Here is a 25,567-nt window from a genome sequence, read left to right as displayed (position 1 = left end):
ATCTTTTATTTAGATGTCCATTGTCTTGTACCAAACCTTGATTCCAACATAGTCTCATCGACAACAAGCCCAACGCTGGGTGTTGGCGAGAAATTGCAGTACACTTGCGCATCAGACTTGTACATAATGGCAGATCAAACTTCAGACCAATTGACGGTAACATGCCAGAATGACGGAACATGGTCTGCTGCACCTCCGATATGTTACAATCGTGAGTATATTGACATTTTTTGTTGAGCATTCGTTTGTAAAAACAAGCTTTGCTGCATATCAATCCAAAATAATGAACTATTCAGAACTTGTAGTAATGTTGAGTACTTATTTAGGTAATCACATTTGCGGAAATGGACTCGAGCCATGTCACTTCCCATTCACGTACGAAGGAATCTCATACAACCGATGCACAACTGTGGATCACGGAGTGACTCCATGGTGTTCCCATGAAAAGGAATATGCAGCAGGACGATGGGGCAATTGTCAAGAATGTGGTGGTACAAGTAGTTTATTTTTGTTTGTTTAAATAAAACTAAACAATTCAAACATGTTGTAAAAAGACGAAACATTTAGCTTGACAATATCCTTGATCAGATCAACTGATCACATCATGTTTGAGTGGAAAAGCAAGTGTTGGCGTTCATGTTTAGCCTCCTTTAAAAAAAATCAATCACCAAGCATAAGCAAAGATTCGATAACAAACTCATTACAGAAGAATATATATTTTTACACTTTTAAAAATAAAAGTTGCCTGCCTAGTCACATCAAAATAACAAAACGATTTTTTACTAAAAGTAGACATATCATTAACCTGTTAATTGCACATTTGTCGTTCGAGCCAGTCGCTTTCACTGAGCAGCACAACGCAACAATAGTAATTTTCGTTGTGGTAATGCAGTCTTTCATGGCGCATTTAATTTCAATTCATGATCTTTTGACTTTATCTGGACAGCACAAGTACAGCGTGTGAAGAAACCAAGAAACGTTGTTTCCAATAATAATATTTGTAGTCCTAAATAATTAATACAGTGATCATGCGATTACATCGAAAAACAATAGTCCAATAATAGTCAAAATGACAAAATTAAACAAACGTTATGAACAATATCTCCACTGCTCTGTGGACTGGGGAATCTCCAAAGTAATAATGCCTAAAAAAAGACTGGGAGTTGCCGAATTGAATACTCACGTAGTAACGCGAGTTGCAAAATATTAATTACGCACTTAACCGGTTAAAAGTGATATTATCCCTATGGTGTGTAAAATGGTTGGTCAATTGAAAGTTATTTTTTATAGAAAGGTACAGAATAGCTTGTCAAGAACAATCTAGATTTGGTTAAAATATAAAAATGCACTTGAAACCACATCTTCTAGTTTTGTTTTTACTTGTTTATTAACACAATAGTAATCTTTTATTTTGGTGTCCATTGTCTTGTACCAAACCTTGATTCCAACATAGTCTCATCGACAACAAGCCCAACGCTGGGTGTTCGCGAGAAATTGAAGTACACTTGCGCATCAGACTTGTACATAATGGCAGATCAAACTTCAGACCAATTGACTGTAACATGCCAGAAAGGCGGAACATGGTCTGCTGCACCTCCGATATGTTACAATCGTGAGTATATTGACATTTTTTGTTGAGCATTCGTTTGTAAAAACAAGCTTTGCTGCATATCAATCCAAAATAATGAACTATTCAGAACTTGTAGTATTGTTGAGTACTTATTTAGGTAATCACATTTGCGGAAATGGACTCGAGCCATGTCACTTCCCATTCACTTACGAAGGAATCTCATACAACCGATGCACAACTGTGGATCACGGAGTGACTCCATGGTGTTCCTATGAAAAGCAATATGCAGCAGGACGATGGGGCAATTGTCAAGAATGTGGTGGTACAGGTAGTTTATTTTTGTTTGCTTAAATAAAACCAAACAATTCAAACATGTTGTAAAAAGACGAAACATTTATCTTAACAATATCTTTGATCAGATCAACTGATCACATCATGTTTGAGTAAATAAGCAAGCATTGGCGTTCATGTTTTTCCTCTTTTAATAAAAATCAATCACCAAGCATAAGCAAAGATTCGATAACAAACTCATTACAGAAGAATATATATTTCTACACTTTTAAAAATAAAAGTTGCCTGCCTAGTCACATCAAAATAACAAAACGATTTTTTACTAAAAGTAGACATATCATTAACCTGATTAGTGCACATGGTGACAATTGTCGTTTGAGCCAGTCGCTTTCATTGAGCACAACGCAACAATAGTAATTTTTGTTGTGGTAATGCAGTCTTTCATGGCGCATATAATTTCAATTCATGATCTTTTGACTTTATCTGGACAGCACAAGTACAGCGTGTGAAGAACCCAAGAAACATTGTTTCCAATAATAATATTTGTAGTCCTAAAGAATTAATACAGTGATCATGCGATTACATCAGAAAACAATAGTCCAATAATAGTCAAAATGACAAAATTAAACAAATGTTATGAACAATATCTCCACTGCTCTGTGGACTGGGGAATCTCCAAAGTAATAATGTCACAAAAAAAACTGGGAGTTGCCGAATTGAATACTCACAGTAACGCGAGTTGCAAAATATTAATTACGCACTTAACCGGTTAATAGTGATATTCTCGCTGGTGTGTAAAATGTTTGGTCAATTGAAAGTTATTTTTTCTAGAAACGTAATCTAGATTTTTTTTTGAAATATAAAAATGCACTTGAAACCACATCTTCTAGTTTTGTTTTTACTTGTTTATTAACACAATAGTAATCTTTTATTTAGGTGTCCATTGTCTTGTACCAAACCTTGATTCCAACATAGTCTCATCGACAACAAGCCCAACGCTGGGTGTTGGCGAGAAATTGCAGTACACTTGCGCATCAGACTTGTACATAATGGCAGATCAAACTTCAGACCAATTGACTGTAACATGCCAGAATGACGGAACATGGTCTGCTGCACCTCCGATATGTTACAATCGTGAGTATATTGACATTTTTTGTTGAGCATTCGTTTGTAAAAACAAGCTTTGCTGCATATCAATCCAAAATAATGAACTATTCAGAACTTGTAGTAATGTTAAGTACTTATTTAGGTAATCACATTTGCGGAAATGGACTCGAGCCATGTCACTTCCCATTCACTTACGAAGCAATCTCATACAACCGATGCACAACTGTGGATCACGGAGTGACTCCATGGTGTTCCCATGAAAAGGAATATGCAGCAGGACGATGGGGCAATTGTCAAGAATGTGGTGGTACAAGTAGTTTATTTTTGTTTGTTTAAATAAAACTAAACAATTCAAACATGTTGTAAAAAGACGAAACATTTAGCTTGACAATATCCTTCATCAGATCAACTGATCACATCATGTTTGAGTGGAAAAGCAAGTGTTGGCGTTCATGTTTTGCCTCCTTTAAAAAAAATCAATCACCAAGCATAAGCAAAGATTCGATAACAAACTCATTACAGAAGAATATATATTTTTACACTTTTAAAAATAAAAGTTGCCTGCCTTGTCACATCAAAATAACAAAACGATTTTTTACTAAAAGTAGACATATCATTAACCTGTTAATTGCGCATTTGTCGTTCGAGCCAGTCGCTTTCATTGAGCACAACGCAACAATAGTAATTTTCGTTGTGGTAATGCAGTCTTTCATGGCGCATTTAATTTCAATTCATGATCTTTTGACTTTATCTGGACAGCGCAAGTACAGCGTGTGAAAAAACCAAGAAACATTGTTTCCAATAATAATATTTGTAGTCCTAAAGAATTAATACAGTGATCATGCGATTACATCAGAAAACAATAGTCCAATAATAGTCAAAATGACAAAATTAAACAAATGTTATGAACAATATCTCCACTGCTCTGTGGACTGGAGAATCTCCAAAGTAATAATGCCACAAAAAAACTGGGAGTTGCCGAATTGAATACTCACAGTAACGCGAGTTGCAAAATATTAATTACGCACTTAACCGGTTAATAGTGATATTCTCGCTATGGTGTGTAAAATGTTTGGTCAATTGAAAGTTATTTTTTATAGAAACGTAATCTAGATTTCTTTTTGAAATATAAAAATGCACTTGAAACCACATCTTCTAGTTTTGTTTTTACTTGTTTATTAACACAATAGTAATCTTTTATTTAGGTATCCATTGTCTTGCACCAAACCTTGATTCCAACATAGTCTCATCGACAACAAGCCCAACGCTGGGTGTTGGCGAAAAATTGAAGTACACTTGCGCATCAGACTTGTACATAATGGCAGATCAAACTTCAGACCAATTGACTGTAACATGCCAGAATGACGGAACATGGTCTGCTGCACCTCCGATATGTTACAATCGTGAGTATATTGACATTTTTTGTTGAGCATTCGTTTGTAAAAACAAGCTTTGCTGCATATCAATCCAAAATAATGAACTATTCAGAACTTTTAGTAATGTTGAGTATTTATTTAGGTAATCACATTTGCGGAAATGGACTCGAGCCATGTCACTTCCCATTCACGTACGGAGGAATCTCATACAACCGATGCACAACTGTGGATCACGGAGTGACTCCATGGTGTTCCTATGAAAAGGAATATGCAGCAGGACGATGGGGCAATTGTCAAGAATGTAGTGGTACAGGTAGTTTATTTTTGTTTGCTTAAATAAAACTAAACAATTCAAACATGTTGTAAAAAGACGAAACATTTAGCTTGACAATATCTTTGATCAAATCAACTGATCACATCATGTTTGAGTGGAAAAGCAAGTGTTGGCGTTCATGTTTTGACTTCTTTAAAAAAAAATCAATCACCAAGCATAAGCAAAGATTCGATAACAAACTCATTACAGAAGAATATATATTTTTACACTTTTAAAAATAAAAGTTGCCTGCCTTGTCACACCAAAATAACAAAACGATTTTTTACTAAAAGTAGACATATCATTAACCTGTTAATTGCGCATTTGTCGTTCGAGCCAGTCGCTTTCATTGAGCACAACGCAACAATAGTAATTTTCGTTGTGGTAATGCAGTCTTTCATGGCGCATTTAATTTCAATTCATGATCTTTTGACTTTATCTGGACAGCGCAAGTACAGCGTGTGAAAAAACCAAGAAACATTGTTTCCAATAATAATATTTGTAGTCCTAAAGAATTAATACAGTGATCATGCGATTACATCAGAAAACAATAGTCCAATAATAGTCAAAATGACAAAATTAAACAAATGTTATGAACAATATCTCCACTGCTCTGTGGACTGGAGAATCTCCAAAGTAATAATGCCACAAAAAAACTGGGAGTTGCCGAATTGAATACTCACAGTAACGCGAGTTGCAAAATATTAATTACGCACTTAACCGGTTAATAGTGATATTCTCGCTGGTGTGTAAAATGTTTGGTCAATTGAAAGTTATTTTTTATAGAAACGTAATCTAGATTTCTTTTTGAAATATAAAAATGCACTTGAAACCACATCTTCTAGTTTTGTTTTTACTTGTTTATTAACACAATAGTAATCTTTTATTTAGGTATCCATTGTCTTGCACCAAACCTTGATTCCAACATAGTCTCATCGACAACAAGCCCAACGCTGGGTGTTGGCGAAAAATTGAAGTACACTTGCGCATCAGACTTGTACATAATGGCAGATCAAACTTCAGACCAATTGACTGTAACATGCCAGAATGACGGAACATGGTCTGCTGCACCTCCGATATGTTACAATCGTGAGTATATTGACATTTTTTGTTGAGCATTCGTTTGTAAAAACAAGCTTTGCTGCATATCAATCCAAAATAATGAACTATTCAGAACTTTTAGTAATGTTGAGTACTTATTTAGGTAATCACATTTGCGGAAATGGGCTCGAGCCATGTCACTTCCCATTCACTTACGAAGGAATCTCATACAACCGATGCACAACTGTGGATCACGGAGTGACTCCATGGTGTTCCTATGAAAAGGAATATGCAGCAGGACGATGGGGCAATTGTCAAGAATGTGGTGGTACAAGTGGTTTATTTTTGTTTGCTTAAATAAAACTAAACAATTCAAACATGTTGTAAAAAGACGAAACATTTAGCTTGACAATATCTTTGATCAGATCAACTGATCACATCATGTTTGAGTGGAAAAGCAAGTGTTGGCGTTCATGTTTTGACTTCTTTAAAAAAAAATCAATCACCAAGCATAAGCAAAGATTCGATAACAAACTCATTACAGAAGAATATATATTTTTACACTTTTAAAAATAAAAGTTGCCTGCCTAGTCACATCAAAATAACAAAACGATTTTTTACTAAAAGTAGACATATCATTAACCTGTTAATTGCGCATTTGTCGTTCGAGCCAGTCGCTTTTATTGAGCACAACGCAACAATAGTAATTTTCGTTGTGGTAATGCAGTCTTTCATGGCGCATTTAATTTCAATTCATGATCTTTTGACTTTGTCTGGACAGCACAAGTACAGCGTGTGAAGAAACCAAGAACCGTTGTTTCCAATAAAAATATTTGTAGTCCTAAAGAATTAATACAGTGATCATGCGATTACACCGGAAAACAATAGTCCAATAATAGTCAAAATGACAAAATTAAACAAATGTTATGAACAATATATCCACTGCTCTGTGGACTGTGGACTTTCCAACACTCTCCAAAGTAATAAAGCCACAAAAAAATAACTGGGAGTTGCCGAATTGAATACTCACGTAGTAACGCGAGTTGCAAAATATTAATTACGCACTTAACCGGCTAATAGTGATATTATCCCTATGGTGTGTAAAATGGTTGGTCAATTGAAAGTTATTTTTTCTAGAAACGTACAGTAGCTTGTCAAGAACAATCTAGATTTTTTTTGAAATATAAAATGCACTTAAAACCACATCTTCTAGTTTTGTTTTTACTTGTTTATTAACACAATAGTAATCTTTTATTTAGATGTCCATTGTCTTGTACCAAACCTTGATTCCAACATAGTCTCATCGACAACAAGCCCAACGCTGGGTGTTGGCGAGAAATTGCAGTACACTTGCGCATCAGACTTGTACATAATGGCAGATCAAACTTCAGACCAATTGACGGTAACATGCCAGAATGACGGAACATGGTCTGCTGCACCTCCGATATGTTACAATCGTGAGTATATTGACATTTTTTGTAGAGCATTCGTTTGTAAAAACAAGCTTTGCTGCATATCAATCCAAAATAATGAACTATTCAGAACTTGTAGTAATGTTGAGTACTTATTTAGGTAATCACATTTGCGGAAATGGACTCGAGCCATGTCACTTCCCATTCACGTACGAAGGAATCTCATACAACCGATGCACAACTGTGGATCACGGAGTGACTCCATGGTGTTCCCATGAAAAGGAATATGCAGCAGGACGATGGGGCAATTGTCAAGAATGTGGTGGTACAAGTAGTTTATTTTTGTTTGTTTAAATAAAACTAAACAATTCAAACATGTTGTAAAAAGACGAAACATTTAGCTTGACAATATCCTTGATCAGATCAACTGATCACATCATGTTTGAGTGGAAAAGCAAGTGTTGGCGTTCATGTTTAGCCTCCTTTAAAAAAAATCAATCACCAAGCATAAGCAAAGATTCGATAACAAACTCATTACAGAAGAATATATATTTTTACACTTTTAAAAATAAAAGTTGCCTGCCTAGTCACATCAAAATAACAAAACGATTTTTTACTAAAAGTAGACATATCATTAACCTGTTAATTGCACATTTGTCGTTCGAGCCAGTCGCTTTCACTGAGCAGCACAACGCAACAATAGTAATTTTCGTTGTGGTAATGCAGTCTTTCATGGCGCATTTAATTTCAATTCATGATCTTTTGACTTTATCTGGACAGCACAAGTACAGCGTGTGAAGAAACCAAGAAACGTTGTTTCCAATAATAATATTTGTAGTCCTAAATAATTAATACAGTGATCATGCGATTACATCGAAAAACAATAGTCCAATAATAGTCAAAATGACAAAATTAAACAAACGTTATGAACAATATCTCCACTGCTCTGTGGACTGGGGAATCTCCAAAGTAATAATGCCTAAAAAAAGACTGGGAGTTGCCGAATTGAATACTCACGTAGTAACGCGAGTTGCAAAATATTAATTACGCACTTAACCGGTTAAAAGTGATATTATCCCTATGGTGTGTAAAATGGTTGGTCAATTGAAAGTTATTTTTTATAGAAAGGTACAGAATAGCTTGTCAAGAACAATCTAGATTTGGTTAAAATATAAAAATGCACTTGAAACCACATCTTCTAGTTTTGTTTTTACTTGTTTATTAACACAATAGTAATCTTTTATTTAGGTGTCCATTGTCTTGTACCAAACCTTGATTCCAACATAGTCTCATCGACAACAAGCCCAACGCTGGGTGTTCGCGAGAAATTGAAGTACACTTGCGCATCAGACTTGTACATAATGGCAGATCAAACTTCAGACCAATTGACTGTAACATGCCAGAAAGGCGGAACATGGTCTGCTGCACCTCCGATATGTTACAATCGTGAGTATATTGACATTTTTTGTTGAGCATTCGTTTGTAAAAACAAGCTTTGCTGCATATCAATCCAAAATAATGAACTATTCAGAACTTGTAGTATTGTTGAGTACTTATTTAGGTAATCACATTTGCGGAAATGGACTCGAGCCATGTCACTTCCCATTCACTTACGAAGGAATCTCATACAACCGATGCACAACTGTGGATCACGGAGTGACTCCATGGTGTTCCTATGAAAAGCAATATGCAGCAGGACGATGGGGCAATTGTCAAGAATGTGGTGGTACAGGTAGTTTATTTTTGTTTGCTTAAATAAAACCAAACAATTCAAACATGTTGTAAAAAGACGAAACATTTATCTTAACAATATCTTTGATCAGATCAACTGATCACATCATGTTTGAGTAAATAAGCAAGCATTGGCGTTCATGTTTTTCCTCTTTTAATAAAAATCAATCACCAAGCATAAGCAAAGATTCGATAACAAACTCATTACAGAAGAATATATATTTCTACACTTTTAAAAATAAAAGTTGCCTGCCTAGTCACATCAAAATAACAAAACGATTTTTTACTAAAAGTAGACATATCATTAACCTGATTAGTGCACATGGTGACAATTGTCGTTTGAGCCAGTCGCTTTCATTGAGCACAACGCAACAATAGTAATTTTTGTTGTGGTAATGCAGTCTTTCATGGCGCATATAATTTCAATTCATGATCTTTTGACTTTATCTGGACAGCACAAGTACAGCGTGTGAAGAACCCAAGAAACATTGTTTCCAATAATAATATTTGTAGTCCTAAAGAATTAATACAGTGATCATGCGATTACATCAGAAAACAATAGTCCAATAATAGTCAAAATGACAAAATTAAACAAATGTTATGAACAATATCTCCACTGCTCTGTGGACTGGGGAATCTCCAAAGTAATAATGTCACAAAAAAAACTGGGAGTTGCCGAATTGAATACTCACAGTAACGCGAGTTGCAAAATATTAATTACGCACTTAACCGGTTAATAGTGATATTCTCGCTGGTGTGTAAAATGTTTGGTCAATTGAAAGTTATTTTTTCTAGAAACGTAATCTAGATTTTTTTTTGAAATATAAAAATGCACTTGAAACCACATCTTCTAGTTTTGTTTTTACTTGTTTATTAACACAATAGTAATCTTTTATTTAGGTGTCCATTGTCTTGTACCAAACCTTGATTCCAACATAGTCTCATCGACAACAAGCCCAACGCTGGGTGTTGGCGAGAAATTGAAGTACACTTGCGCATCAGACTTGTACATAATGGCAGATCAAACTTCAGACCAATTGACTGTAACATGCCAGAATGACGGAACATGGTCTGCTGCACCTCCGATATGTTACAATCGTGAGTATATTGACATTTTTGTTGAGCATTCGTTTGTAAAAACAAGCTTTGCTTCATATTAACCCAAAATAATGAACTATTCAGAACTTGTAGTAATGTTGAGTACTTATTTAGGTAATCACATTTGCGGAAATGGACTCGAGCCATGTCACTTCCCATTCACTTACGGAGGAATCTCATACAACCGATGCACAACTGTGGATCACGGAGTGACTCCATGGTGTTCCTATGAAAAGGAATATGCAGCAGGACGATGGGGCAATTGTCAAGAATGTAGTGGTACAGGTAGTTTATTTTTGTTTGCTTAAATAAAACTAAACAATTCAAACATGTTGTAAAAAGACGAAACATTTAGCTTGACAATATCCTTGATCAGATCAACTGTTCACATCATGTTTGAGTGGAAAAGCAAGTGTTGGCGTTCATGTTTTGCCTTTATTAAAAAAAAATCAATCACCAAGCATAAGCAAAGATTCGATAACAAACTCATTACAGAAGAATATATATATTTACACTTTTAAAAATAAAAGTTGCCTGCCTAGTCACACCAAAATAACAAAACGATTTTTTACTAAAAGTAGACATATCATTAACCTGTTAATTGCGCATTTGTCGTTCGAGCCAGTCACTTTCATTGAGCACAACGCAACAATAGTAATCTTCGTTGTGGTAATGCAGTCTTTCATGGCGCATTTAATTTCAATTCATGATCTTTTGACTTTATCTGGACAGCGCAAGTACAGCGTGTGAAAAAACCAAGAAACATTGTTTCCAATAATAATATTTGTAGTCCTAAAGAATTAATACAGTGATCATGCGATAACATCAGAAAACAATAGTCCAATAATAGTCAAAATGACAAAATTAAACAAATGTTATGAACAATATCTCCACTGCTCTGTGGACTGGAGAATCTCCAAAGTAATAATGCCACAAAAAAACTGGGAGTTGCCGAATTGAATACTCACAGTAACGCGAGTTGCAAAATATTAATTACGCACTTAACCGGTTAATAGTGATATTCTCGCTATGGTGTGTAAAATGTTTGGTCAATTGAAAGTTATTTTTTATAGAAACGTAATCTAGATTTCTTTTTGAAATATAAAAATGCACTTGAAACCACATCTTCTAGTTTTGTTTTTACTTGTTTATTAACACAATAGTAATCTTTTATTTAGGTATCCATTGTCTTGCACCAAACCTTGATTCCAACATAGTCTCATCGACAACAAGCCCAACGCTGGGTGTTGGCGAAAAATTGAAGTACACTTGCGCATCAGACTTGTACATAATGGCAGATCAAACTTCAGACCAATTGACTGTAACATGCCAGAATGACGGAACATGGTCTGCTGCACCTCCGATATGTTACAATCGTGAGTATATTGACATTTTTTGTTGAGCATTCGTTTGTAAAAACAAGCTTTGCTGCATATCAATCCAAAATAATGAACTATTCAGAACTTTTAGTACTGTTGAGTATTTATTTAGGTAATCACATTTGCGGAAATGGACTCGAGCCATGTCACTTCCCATTCACGTACGGAGGAATCTCATACAACCGATGCACAACTGTGGATCACGGAGTGACTCCATGGTGTTCCTATGAAAAGGAATATGCAGCAGGACGATGGGGCAATTGTCAAGAATGTAGTGGTACAGGTAGTTTATTTTTGTTTGCTTAAATAAAACTAAACAATTCAAACATGTTGTAAAAAGACGAAACATTTAGCTTGACAATATCTTTGATCAAATCAACTGATCACATCATGTTTGAGTGGAAAAGCAAGTGTTGGCGTTCATGTTTTGACTTCTTTAAAAAAAAATCAATCACCAAGCATAAGCAAAGATTCGATAACAAACTCATTACAGAAGAATATATATTTTTACACTTTTAAAAATAAAAGTTGCCTGCCTTGTCACACCAAAATAACAAAACGATTTTTTACTAAAAGTAGACATATCATTAACCTGTTAATTGCGCATTTGTCGTTCGAGCCAGTCGCTTTCATTGAGCACAACGCAACAATAGTAATTTTCGTTGTGGTAATGCAGTCTTTCATGGCGCATTTAATTTCAATTCATGATCTTTTGACTTTATCTGGACAGCGCAAGTACAGCGTGTGAAAAAACCAAGAAACATTGTTTCCAATAATAATATTTGTAGTCCTAAAGAATTAATACAGTGATCATGCGATTACATCAGAAAACAATAGTCCAATAATAGTCAAAATGACAAAATTAAACAAATGTTATGAACAATATCTCCACTGCTCTGTGGACTGGAGAATCTCCAAAGTAATAATGCCACAAAAAAACTGGGAGTTGCCGAATTGAATACTCACAGTAACGCGAGTTGCAAAATATTAATTACGCACTTAACCGGTTAATAGTGATATTCTCGCTGGTGTGTAAAATGTTTGGTCAATTGAAAGTTATTTTTTATAGAAACGTAATCTAGATTTCTTTTTGAAATATAAAAATGCACTTGAAACCACATCTTCTAGTTTTGTTTTTACTTGTTTATTAACACAATAGTAATCTTTTATTTAGGTATCCATTGTCTTGCACCAAACCTTGATTCCAACATAGTCTCATCGACAACAAGCCCAACGCTGGGTGTTGGCGAAAAATTGAAGTACACTTGCGCATCAGACTTGTACATAATGGCAGATCAAACTTCAGACCAATTGACTGTAACATGCCAGAATGACGGAACATGGTCTGCTGCACCTCCGATATGTTACAATCGTGAGTATATTGACATTTTTTGTTGAGCATTCGTTTGTAAAAACAAGCTTTGCTGCATATCAATCCAAAATAATGAACTATTCAGAACTTTTAGTAATGTTGAGTACTTATTTAGGTAATCACATTTGCGGAAATGGGCTCGAGCCATGTCACTTCCCATTCACTTACGAAGGAATCTCATACAACCGATGCACAACTGTGGATCACGGAGTGACTCCATGGTGTTCCTATGAAAAGGAATATGCAGCAGGACGATGGGGCAATTGTCAAGAATGTGGTGGTACAAGTAGTTTATTTTTGTTTGCTTAAATAAAACTAAACAATTCAAACATGTTGTAAAAAGACGAAACATTTAGCTTGACAATATCTTTGATCAGATCAACTGATCACATCATGTTTGAGTGGAAAAGCAAGTGTTGGCGTTCATGTTTTGACTTCTTTAAAAAAAAATCAATCACCAAGCATAAGCAAAGATTCGATAACAAACTCATTACAGAAGAATATATATTTTTACACTTTTAAAAATAAAAGTTGCCTGACTAGTCACATCAAAATAACAAAACGATTTTTTACTAAAAGTAGACATATCATTAACCTGTTAATTGCGCATTTGTCGTTCGAGCCAGTCGCTTTTATTGAGCACAACGCAACAATAGTAATTTTCGTTGTGGTAATGCAGTCTTTCATGGCGCATTTAATTTCAATTCATGATCTTTTGACTTTGTCTGGACAGCACAAGTACAGCGTGTGAAGAAACCAAGAAACGTTGTTTCCAATAATAATATTTGTAGTCCTAAAGAATTAATACAGTGATCATGCGATTACATCGGAAAACAATAGTCCAATAATAGTCAAAATGAAAAAATTAAACAAATGTTATGAACAATATCTCCACTGCTCTGTGGACTGTGGACTTTCCAACACTCTCCAAAGTAATAAAGCCACAAAAAAATAACTGGGAGTTGCCGAATTGAATACTCACGTAGTAACGCGAGTTGCAAAATATTAATTACGCACTTAACCGGCTAATAGTGATATTATCCCTATGGTGTGTAAAATGGTTGGTCAATTGAAAGTTATTTTTTCTAGAAACTTACAGTAGCTTGTCAAGAACAATCTAGATTTTTTTTGAAATATAAAAATGCACTTAAAACCACATCTTCTAGTTTTATTTTTACTTGTTTATTAACACAATAGTAATCTTTTATTTAGATGTCCATTGTCTTGTACCAAACCTTGATTCCAACATAGTCTCATCGACAACAAGCCCAACGCTGGGTGTTGGCGAGAAATTGCAGTACACTTGCGCATCAGACTTGTACATAATGGCAGATCAAACTTCAGACCAATTGACTGTAACATGCCAGAATGACGGAACATGGTCTGCTGCACCTCCGATATGTTACAATCGTGAGTATATTGACATTTTTTGTTGAGCATTCGTTTGTAAAAACAAGCTTTGCTGCATATCAATCCAAAATAATGAACTATTCAGAACTTTTAGTAATGTTGAGTACTTATTTAGGTAATCACATTTGCGGAAATGGGCTCGAGCCATGTCACTTCCCATTCACTTACGAAGGAATCTCATACAACCGATGCACAACTGTGGATCACGGAGTGATTCCATGGTGTTCCTATGAAAAGGAATATGCAGCAGGACGATGGGGCAATTGTCAAGAATGTGGTGGTACAAGTAGTTTATTTTTGTTTGCTTAAATAAAACTAAACAATTCAAACATGTTGTAAAAAGACGAAACATTTAGCTTGACAATATCTTTGATCAGATCAACTGATCACATCATGTTTGAGTGGAAAAGCAAGTATTGGCGTTCATGTTTTGACTTCTTTAAAAAAAAATCAATCACCAAGCATAAGCAAAGATTCGATAACAAACTCATTACAGAAGAATATATATTTTTACACTTTTAAAAATAAAAGTTGCCTGACTAGTCACATCAAAATAACAAAACGATTTTTTACTAAAAGTAGACATATCATTAACCTGTTAATTGCGCATTTGTCGTTCGAGCCAGTCGCTTTTATTGAGCACAACGCAACAATAGTAATTTTCGTTGTGGTAATGCAGTCTTTCATGGCGCATTTAATTTCAATTCATGATCTTTTGACTTTGTCTGGACAGCACAAGTACAGCGTGTGAAGAAACCAAGAACCGTTGTTTCCAATAATAATATTTGTAGTCCTAAAGAATTAATACAGTGATCATGCGATTACATCGGAAAACAATAGTCCAATAATAGTCAAAATGACAAAATTAAACAAATGTTATGAACAATATCTCCACTGCTCTGTGGACTGTGGACTTTCCAACACTCTCCAAAGTAATAAAGCCACAAAAAAATAACTGGGAGTTGCCGAATTGAATACTCACGTAGTAACGCGAGTTGCAAAATATTAATTACGCACTTAACCGGCTAATAGTGATATTATCCCTATGGTGTGTAAAATGGTTGGTCAATTGAAAGTTATTTTTTCTAGAAACGTACAGTAGCTTGTCAAGAACAATCTAGATTTTTTTTGAAATATAAAAATGCACTTAAAACCACATCTTCTAGTTTTATTTTTACTTGTTTATTAACACAATAGTAATCTTTTATTTAGATGTCCATTGTCTTGTACCAAACCTTGATTCCAACATAGTCTCATCGACAACAAGCCCAACGCTGGGTGTTGGCGAGAAATTGCAGTACACTTGCGCATCAGACTTGTACATAATGGCAGATCAAACTTCAGACCAATTGACTGTAACATGCCAGAATGACGGAACATGGTCTGCTGCACCTCCGATATGTTACAATCGTGAGTATATTGACATTTTTTGTTGAGCATTCGTTTGTAAAAACAAGCTTTGCTGCATATCAATCCAAAATAATGAACTATTCAGAACTTGTAGTAATGTTAAGTACTTATTTAGGTAATCACATTTGCGGAAATGGACTCGAGCCATGTCACTTCCCATTCACTTACGAAGCAATCTCATACAACCGATGCACAACTGTGGATCACGGAGTGACTCCATGGTGTTCCCATGAAAAGGAATATGCAGCAGGACGATGGGGCAATTGTCAAGAATGTGGTGGTACAAGTAGTTTATTTTTGTTTGTTTAAATAAAACTAAACAATTCAAACATGTTGTAAAAAGACGAAACATTTAGCTTGACAATATCCTTCATCAGATCAACTGATCACATCATGTTTGAGTGGAAAAGCAAGTGTTGGCGTTCATGTTTTGCCTCCTTTAAAAAAAATCAATCACCAAGCATAAGCAAAGATTCGATAACAAACTCATTACAGAAGAATATATATTTTTACACTTTTAAAAATAAAAGTTGCCTGCCTAGTCACATCAAAATAACAAAACGATTTTTTACTAAAAGTAGACATATCATTAACCTGTTAATTGCACATTTGTCGTTCGAGCCAGTCGCTTTCACTGAGCAGCACAACGCAACAATAGTAATTTTCGTTGTGGTAATGCAGTCTTTCATGGCGCATTTAATTTCAATTCATGATCTTTTGACTTTATCTGGACAGCACAAGTACAGCGTGTGAAGAAACCAAGAAACGTTGTTTCCAATAATAATATTTGTAGTCCTAAATAATTAATACAGTGATCATGCGATTACATCGAAAAACAATAGTCCAATAATAGTCAAAATGACAAAATTAAACAAACGTTATGAACAATATCTCCACTGCTCTGTGGACTGGGGAATCTCCAAAGTAATAATGCCTAAAAAAAGACTGGGAGTTGCCGAATTGAATACTCACGTAGTAACGCGAGTTGCAAAATATTAATTACGCACTTAACCGGTTAAAAGTGATATTATCCCTATGGTGTGTAAAATGGTTGGTCAATTGAAAGTTATTTTTTATAGAAAGGTACAGAATAGCTTGTCAAGAACAATCTAGATTTGGTTAAAATATAAAAATGCACTTGAAACCACATCTTCTAGTTTTGTTTTTACTTGTTTATTAACACAATAGTAATATTTTATTTAGGTGTCCATTGTCTTGTACCAAACCTTGATTCCAACATAGTCTCATCGACAACAAGCCCAACGCTGGGTGTTCGCGAGAAATTGAAGTACACTTGCGCATCAGACTTGTACATAATGGCAGATCAAACTTCAGACCAATTGACTGTAACATGCCAGAAAGGCGGAACATGGTCTGCTGCACCTCCGATATGTTACAATCGTGAGTATATTGACATTTTTTGTTGAGCATTCGTTTGTAAAAACAAGCTTTGCTGCATATCAATCCAAAATAATGAACTATTCAGAACTTGTAGTATTGTTGAGTACTTATTTAGGTAATCACATTTGCGGAAATGGACTCGAGCCATGTCACTTCCCATTCACTTACGAAGGAAGCTCATACAACCGATGCACAACTGTGGATCACGGAGTGACTCCATGGTGTTCCTATGAAAAGCAATATGCAGCAGGACGATGGGGCAATTGTCAAGAATGTGGTGGTACAAGTAGTTTATTTTTGTTTGCTTAAATAAAACCAAACAATTCAAACATGTTGTAAAAAGACGAAACATTTATCTTAACAATATCTTTGATCAGATCAACTGATCACATCATGTTTGAGTAAATAAGCAAGCATTGGCGTTCATGTTTTTCCTCTTTTAATAAAAATCAATCACCAAGCATAAGCAAAGATTCGATAACAAACTCGTTACAGAAGAATATATATTTTTACACTTTTAAAAATAAAAGTTGCCTGCCTAGTCACATCAAAATAACAAAACGATTTTTTACTAAAAGTAGACATATCATTAACCTGATTAGTGCACATGGTGACAATTGTCGTTTGAGCCAGTCGCTTTCATTGAGCACAACGCAACAATAGGAATTTTTGTTGTGGTAATGCAGTCTTTCATGGCGCATATAATTTCAATTCATGATCTTTTGACTTTATCTGGACAGCACAAGTACAGCGTGTGAAGAACCCAAGAAACATTGTTTCCAATAATAATATTTGTAGTCCTAAAGAATTAATACAGTGATCATGCGATTACATCAGAAAACAATAGTCCAATAATAGTCAAAATGACAAAATTAAACAAATGTTATGAACAATATCTCCACTGCTCTGTGGACTGGGGAATCTCCAAAGTAATAATGTCACAAAAAAAACTGGGAGTTGCCGAATTGAATACTCACGTAGTAACGCGAGTTGCAAAATATTAATTACGCACTTAACCGGTTAATAGTGATATTCTCGCTGGTGTGTAAAATATTTGGTCAATTGAAAGTTATTTTTTCTAGAAACGTAATCTAGATTTTTTTTTGAAATATAAAAATGCACTTGAAACCACATCTTCTAGTTTTGTTTTTACTTGTTTATTAACACAATAGTAATCTTTTATTTAGGTATCCATTGTCTTGTACCAAACCTTGATTCCAACATAGTCTCATCGACAACAAGCCCAACGCTGGGTGTTGGCGAGAAATTGAAGTACACTTGCGCATCAGACTTGTACATAATGGCAGATCAAACTTCAGACCAATTGACTGTAACATGCCAGAATGACGGAACATGGTCTGCTGCACCTCCGATATGTTACAATCGTGAGTATATTGACATTTTTGTTGAGCATTTGTTTGTAAAAACAAGCTTTGCTTCATATTAACCCAAAATAATGAACTATTCAGAACTTGTAGTAATGTTGAGTACTTATTTAGGTAATCACATTTGCGGAAATGGACTCGAGCCATGTCACTTCCCATTCACTTACGAAGGAATCTCATACAACCGATGCACAACTGTGGATCACGGAGTGACTCCATGGTGTTCCTATGAAAAGGAATATGCAGCAGGACGATGGGGCAATTGTCAAGAATGTGGTGGTACAAGTAGTTTATTTTTGTTTGCTTAAATAAAACCAAACAATTCAAACATGTTGTAAAAAGACGAAACATTTAGCTTGACAATATCCTTCATCAGATCAACTGATCACATCATGTTTGAGTGAATAAGCAAGTATTGGCGTTCATGTTTTAACTTCTTTAAAAAAAATCAATCACCAAGCATAAGCAAAGATTCGATAACTAACTCATTAGGCTACAGAAGAATATATATTTTTACACTTTTAAAAATAAAAGTTGCCTGCCTAGTCACATCAAAATAACAAAACAATTTTTTACTAAAAGCAGACATATCATTAACTTGATTAGTGCACATGGTGATAACTGTCGTTCGAGCCAGTCGCTTTCATTGAGCACAACGCAACAATAGTGATTTTCGTTGTGGTAATGCAGTCTTTCATGGCGCATTTAATCAGCAACGAATAATGAGTACCTGTTGGTAGTGATCGAAGAATATTCACGCTTCCCTTTTGCCTTTCCCTGTAAGGACATGACAACAACCTCTGTGATACGAGTTCCGACAATGGATCGGCATTTACCTCGACGCAGTTCAAACAGTATCTGACAAAACGTCGAACTGCATCGAGTAAATCAAGCATCTACCATCATCAATCAGGAAATGGGCAAGTTGAAAGGAACTGTAGGCACAGTTTGAAAAACCGTCCAATTAGCTCTAAAAACTGGTCAAGTCCCGTTATCGCGCTGGGAAACTTTATTAGACAACGCCCTGCATTCTATTCGATCGCTTATTTGCACATCCACAAATTGTATTCCACATGAACGCTTTTTTAATTTTCAGCGACGGTCATGCACTGGAGAATCGCTTCCCTCGTGGATGACTGTTCCTGAAAAAGTATATCTCAAACGTTTTGTTCGTGTAATGTATTGAGCAAGACGGATACATTGGTTTACAATATGTCCTCACAATACAAGTCTCTCAACATAATGCCAGTTAGATGTTCTGCGCATGTCTCGTTTAGAATAGGGTTTTCAACTTAACAATTAAGATTCTAATATATCACAGTTCGCACTGATAAGAGCGCTCCATTTGTGGACGAAGTCGAATTGCTTGATGTTAATCCAACTTATGCGAATGTACGTTATTCCAATGGTAGGGAAGCGACTATTTCACTTCGCGATATCGCTCCATGCCCAGGCACTCCTGATCCTCCAGCTGACCACCATTCAAATAATGGAATTGAAATCTCGGAATTAGATACATCAAATGTGAGCCTAATTAAAATAACTGATTCGCCCCTTGTATCACCCGGCCGTCACGATGATGAAGATGATGTTGAAAAATGTTATCCGAGATGGTCATCTCGTTGCAACAAAGGGGTGCCTCCTCTACGATGCGGAGATGTTTAACATTGATTGTCACAACTTTTTTGAAAAAGTAGCCATAACGTAATGATGCGAGAGAGTCAGATGTTGTCCCATTAAATAGTGATACTACAGCCTTACATCCACCACTTTCTAGTGTGGTGCACAAAACGTATTTGAGCACGATCGCAATACAGAGCTCCCTTGATAACTGTTTGAAACACTGATTTTTTTCCAACGCCAAAGATTCTGGAAGATGTATCACAGCCTGTAAATGCATGAACAAACAACAGGTCAGTGCAGACCTAGTCCCCAAGTAAATCTTTCAGAACTCTGATGTTGTAGATAGTTGGCTTCCTCTTGCCTGTTCGGAAGTACAGATCTTTACAGTCTACATCACCATAGTAGAGAAGCAGAATGAGGAGATCTGTATCCTCTCCAATGAGCGTGGTGGTTTTCTGTTTCGATGAATCTACCGTTGCTCGTAGCCTACTATGTCTACATCTGCATCCCCTTCTACTTGCACAACATAACAGTCATACTGTTTTAGTCGAGTTGCTATCATATCAACGAGTGACTGCTTGTTGGCATAATTTGACAGGAAGTCTTGCTTCTTCCCAACAAATTTGGTAGATTCGGTCACATTGACCTTTCTAGCAGCAGATATCTTCCGTCTTTGGGGTGCGTTATCCTTTGGACTGGGCCCTCGATATCCATCGAAAACGACAGTTGCTTTACTATGTACAACCCAGTTGTGAAAAATGCGTAATCATCCACAATTGAACTATATGTGCATTCTTCTGTCCATTTCAGTCGATGTAGGAGAGAACCCCCATCTAGGACGTAGTGCTCTCCGTCTTTGGTGCAGTCCGAAGAACAGCATTTTCCACAGAAGCGGCATAGTTCCGTATTGCTTCCAGCCGTGCATGTTTGTCTGGCTTGCGTAATGCGTAATGGATTTTGAGCTTCACACAAATTTGGTGGACATGGGCAGAGTTCGTAAGATCTCCAGACTGCGACATAACCATAAACCTCTGAAACAGGAGTGATGGTTCTATCATTCGCTCATCTGCAACCTTGACTGCCTTCGCTGATACCAATGTTTTCACCTTTGTGTTCCGTCTATTATATGTGAATACGAAAATATCAACTGGCCCTCCATTTTGGCAATGGTTTCCATACCAACAGCAAAAAGCTTGTGTACATTCACGTCAGCGTTCATCCCAGTAATAATATTGCGCAGTGTGATCTCATCTTTAAATTGGCTATAGAGTTCGAGTGTATAGTAGCCAGTTTAGTCCGATCTACTGTGTCCCTTGAAATTTTTGCTGAAGTTTCCTCTTTGTGCTGTTCACTGCTTGTATACCTCATCTCACAAAATTCTTGCATAGCACAATTGTAGGCAGATGATACAGGAGACGACATCGTCCAGATGGCCGCAATTTGTCACTTCGCCGAATGACATGGTATCCTTGCATGAACATCTGGAACACATCAAAGCATAGCCGTAGGAGATGGGGGGGCGGTCGCTCCCCCGCTGAAAAAAAAACGCCGCGAATTTGGGCAAAAATCTGCACTTATTTGGGCAAATCAATCTTATGATATTTCGACATTTTACCAGTTTAGAGAACATAATTGGCAAGCAAAGTTAAGCTTATTAGTACCGATATTCACCAGCATGTACATAGGCTGCATTTCTTCACAGGTGAGATTTCTAAGCTTGCTGGGTAGCCTGCTAATAACCTTATGAGGTTTTTGCTTATTACTTTATGTGCATTTTGTATGTAATATATACATTAACATTTTTCTTTAAATGTTAAATGTAGTGTCATCAATTTTGGAACTTTTGTATTTGTTATATTGCAATTTGGGCAGAATGTTAAGCTTCGATTCACGATTCAGTATATATCTGCAGAGTGTCAATGTAAAAAAATGCAATTAGCAAGCAGAGGTACCGGTAAGCTTATCACTGAAGTTCATTTGGAATTAGGATATACACTACGGTACATTTTTTCGCTGGTGGAATTTTGAAACCCTGCTTTGTACTGGTAATCTTATGAGGTTTTTTGCTTCTTTCTCTATATTCTACTAATGTATGATAGCCTATTTATTTGTAAAAATATTTGGGCAAAAATGTTCAGTTATTGGGCAAATCAATCTTACCATGAGTTTTCAAAATCTTTCTAGTTTAGGAATTTGTTTATAGTGTTGCATTTTGTATGAAATACATTAACATTTTTTTTAAATGTTAAATGTAGTGTCATCAATTTTAAAACTTTTGTATTTGGTATATTGCAATTTGGGCAGAATATTAAGCTTCGATTTAGTATATATATGATATATCATATCTGCAAAATGTAAAATAATGCAATAAGAAGGCAGAGGTAAGCTATTACTAATAATCATTAGGATATACACATTTCTTCATTGGTGGAATTTTGAAACCCTGCTTTGTACTGGTAATCTTATGAGGTTTTTTGCTTCTTTATCTATTCTACTAATAAATTTATTTGTAAAAATGTCCAGTTATTGAGAGAATCAATCTTACCATGAGTTTTGAACATCTTACCAGTTTAAAAACTTTGTATATTGTTATAGTGTAATATTTTGTATGACATACATTAAAATTTTCCCATGAATGTAAACAGTGCCATCTTCAATTTTGGAAAATATTGTATTTGGTATGTTGCAATTTGTGGAGAATGTTAAGCTTCGTTTTAGTACCTGTGAATTTTCCAGTGTTTGATTTCATGTTTTTGTGGGCTACAGTTGAATTGTTTTCTATAAAAAGAATTTTTTGTATTAACTGCTGTTTGTGTTTACTGGTCCTAGGGTTGATATGCTCAGCTATTTACCATGAATGACACAGTATTATAGCAATCAATGATCAAATATACAAGCAAGTGTTATGTTGTTTTGGCATCCAATTCATGCAGTTAATATATCGGGCAATGTAGATAGTATGATATTGATGATGTTGTCTGTATTTTCTGGCAAGGATTGAGTTTGAAACTATTACCTATAGGATAGGCCTATGAGTTGTTTTAGTTCAGTGCCTACGATTTCAGTAGTTGCTTCATCATGAACTTAAAATATCTTGGTAATGATGTTAATGAAAAAACATTGGCTACAACTTCACTGTAATGAGATCAATATTCATACTAATTAATAGCAACTTAGCTTTTTTCAAAGGTGCAAATTTGATGCTCATAGTATGATAAATTGTCGAATTCTTTTCAGGTTGCAAGGTTTTAAGTAGCATGGAGTAAGTAATGTTACTTTAGTTTGATGAGTAAATAGGTTGTCATTTTAGATTTTTTCAATGCAAATTTACGAACCTTGAGTCTTGAGATTTTGAAATGATCTGAGGGCATGGATATTTAGCCACTGCTGTCCAGTTATTGTTGAATTCTCAGTTTAATTTGTTGTTGAATCCAGTTAGGCCTGTATATATATATATATATACATATTTTTGTGCCACAAGAAAATTATTTCAATTTGATGGTTTATTAAGTGTAAAGTTAATTCAGCCTTGTTTTGCTGCCTGTGTTTTTATAGTACACTGCCAAGTTGATGAATGTTTTTTGAATTTGATGACTTATTTCAATTTGATGGTTTATTTAGTTTAAAGTTAATTCAGCCTTGTTTTGCTGCCTGTGTTTTTGTACACTGCCAAGTTGATGATTGTGGAGTTCTTAGACTACACTATCTCAGAGGTTGTGAGTAATATTGTGTTTTTCACAATATGTTTGCAAAGGCAAAATTTGGGCAAAGTTTGGAAAATTTGGGCAAATTTTGTTCGCCCCCCCAAAATTTTTTACTCTCCTACGGCTATGCATCAAGGTGTTCAATCTTTAAAACAGTCATCGTTTGGAGATATAGGTAAGCTGACTTCAGATAATTTGGGTGACCCGCGGCAGCAAATATTGGCAGACAGTCGGATACGGCATGGAGATGCATTTCCTATGATCCAGTGCAATAGGCCTCGATAAGTTCTCGGACAATTCCCAACATTCGCTGATAGTTCAACCAAAGCTTGCTAGTTTTCGAAGTTTCAGACAACTCGCATTTCTTTGCGGCAACTGAACAAGCAAGCATATCAATGCACGCTGATCTGGATAATGTGGCGACATCTATAATGCCTTCCTCAGTTGGACTGTATAATTGCTCAAGTTAAAGCAGGCAAATCTCAAACTCTGGGTCACATTCAATGATCTCTGAGACAATTTAGTTGGTGAGACACTGGTCTACTAGGAGATGTCCTCGAAGCGCACGCTGCACAGTGTTTCCCTTCATCATGTGTACCACAGCATTCTCGCCATAAATTGTTTCTAGTACTTCCTTCAGTGCACTTCCCTCCATCAATGTCCCGATGGCATCCAACAGATTCATGAGTGTATAGAAACTACTAAGTATCAAGACAATATCCTTCAGTGGAGAGTCTTTAACTTCATCAACAATTTTAGAAGCCTTCCAAAACAAAGGGTAATTAAAAGTTATAACAGGTGGAATGCTGTGCCTTGTTGCGAGCTTGCAGATGAAGTCAAGTGTGGATAGAATACATGTTTTGTCGCCGGGGTACATATCGATTATTGGTAGAAAGGGAACAGACGATTGACCTGGATGTTCACGCCTACTGTACATTGTGTTCATCATTCCTTGCCAGTTCGGAACTTTTACATTAAATTTGAGTGACAACTCCCACAGCAAATCAGTTCTGCGGTCAGCTTCACGCAGATTTGGTAACGTTCTGAACTTGATGTTACTGCGTCGTGCGTACTTGGCGAAACGGTATTCTTTAATTGGGACTTTTGTCTCATATATGACTTTGAGATCACCCGATTTTTGTCTACCAATTGTATAGCAGACCTGCCTGCCAGGGATAGCAGCAGCAATCATTCCCATCTAAAGTCACATGTTGTGGTCAACATTGTCAGCAGCAAACAGGAGCATTGTATCTCCTATGGTTGCCTGTCCACCAAGGATATCCGGAGCAACTGCGGATGCTGCATTTTCCTCAAAGCGTTGGACTTCAGAATAGGAAGAGCAATAACCCATGGCAGATAGGCTAGCAATGAGGAACCTGGAGCGATAATGCTGGTGCGTCTGTACAGCAAGTCCCAGCTGTAAAGGAGCTACGACAGTTCTTGGGCGAACTGCTTGAATTATTGAGTGGCCAATACTTGCCTGCTCCTTGCGGGTGTCTTTTCCAACTAGAAGTTGCAGGAGCATATATCGCAAGCTTTGGGAATTTATTGAAGTTAGGCCAAAGGAAAAACCAATAAAACGTTTTCTTGCGATTTTTTTCGGGTTAGCCCATAGGAATTTCCTATTTTGACCCTACTATTTTGACCCTAATCTTTTTCTTCGTTTGTTTGTCCATTGACGTAAATGTTCTTTGCAAATTTTGAAAACAATGTGGGAAGCCCAAGACTTATCTTGATCCCCCAACTTCACTTTAAAGAAAGCAAAATAAGCACGCTTTACAAAATCATCGAGTGGTTTTCTGTTAGGTTCTTGTGTGTAATCACCACAGATGTAGCAAAAGTGATTATATATTTGAGACAACGTCTTCTAGATGTCATAGCCATAAGCGCGCTAGATTTCCCACAAAAAAAGCACCATGCTGTCTTGATTTGCACCTACTAGCA

The 25,567-nt window shown here is 36.0% G+C and overlaps 1 protein-coding gene across 1 annotated transcript in view; it reads left to right on the top strand.

Moving 5' to 3' along the window:
* Positions 1-19,961, top strand: part of LOC145776078 (uncharacterized) — a 39,331-nt gene extending 19,370 nt beyond the window's left edge. Inside the window, exons 29-57 of the mRNA XM_082587482.1 lie at positions 14-211; positions 327-497; positions 1,454-1,612; positions 1,728-1,898; positions 2,798-2,995; positions 3,111-3,281; positions 4,174-4,371; positions 4,487-4,657; positions 5,549-5,746; positions 5,862-6,032; positions 6,958-7,155; positions 7,271-7,441; positions 8,359-8,556; positions 8,672-8,842; positions 9,742-9,939; positions 10,054-10,224; positions 11,118-11,315; positions 11,431-11,601; positions 12,493-12,690; positions 12,806-12,976; positions 13,903-14,100; positions 14,216-14,386; positions 15,313-15,510; positions 15,626-15,796; positions 16,714-16,911; positions 17,027-17,197; positions 18,099-18,296; positions 18,411-18,581; positions 19,618-19,961. Of these exons, the coding sequence (XP_082443608.1) occupies positions 14-211; positions 327-497; positions 1,454-1,612; positions 1,728-1,898; positions 2,798-2,995; positions 3,111-3,281; positions 4,174-4,371; positions 4,487-4,657; positions 5,549-5,746; positions 5,862-6,032; positions 6,958-7,155; positions 7,271-7,441; positions 8,359-8,556; positions 8,672-8,842; positions 9,742-9,939; positions 10,054-10,224; positions 11,118-11,315; positions 11,431-11,601; positions 12,493-12,690; positions 12,806-12,976; positions 13,903-14,100; positions 14,216-14,386; positions 15,313-15,510; positions 15,626-15,796; positions 16,714-16,911; positions 17,027-17,197; positions 18,099-18,296; positions 18,411-18,581; positions 19,618-19,961 (5,471 nt within the window). The remainder of the gene's footprint in view (positions 1-13; positions 212-326; positions 498-1,453; positions 1,613-1,727; positions 1,899-2,797; positions 2,996-3,110; positions 3,282-4,173; positions 4,372-4,486; positions 4,658-5,548; positions 5,747-5,861; positions 6,033-6,957; positions 7,156-7,270; positions 7,442-8,358; positions 8,557-8,671; positions 8,843-9,741; positions 9,940-10,053; positions 10,225-11,117; positions 11,316-11,430; positions 11,602-12,492; positions 12,691-12,805; positions 12,977-13,902; positions 14,101-14,215; positions 14,387-15,312; positions 15,511-15,625; positions 15,797-16,713; positions 16,912-17,026; positions 17,198-18,098; positions 18,297-18,410; positions 18,582-19,617) is intronic.
* Positions 19,962-25,567: the final 5,606 nt, after the last annotated feature.

Source organism: Aplidium turbinatum, chromosome 8 (genome assembly GCF_918807975.1).
Source record: "Aplidium turbinatum chromosome 8, kaAplTurb1.1, whole genome shotgun sequence".
Lineage (NCBI taxonomy): Eukaryota > Metazoa > Chordata > Ascidiacea > Aplousobranchia > Polyclinidae > Aplidium > Aplidium turbinatum.
Note: the sequence above shows the minus strand (reverse complement) of the source record. Positions and strands in the feature narration are given on the sequence as shown.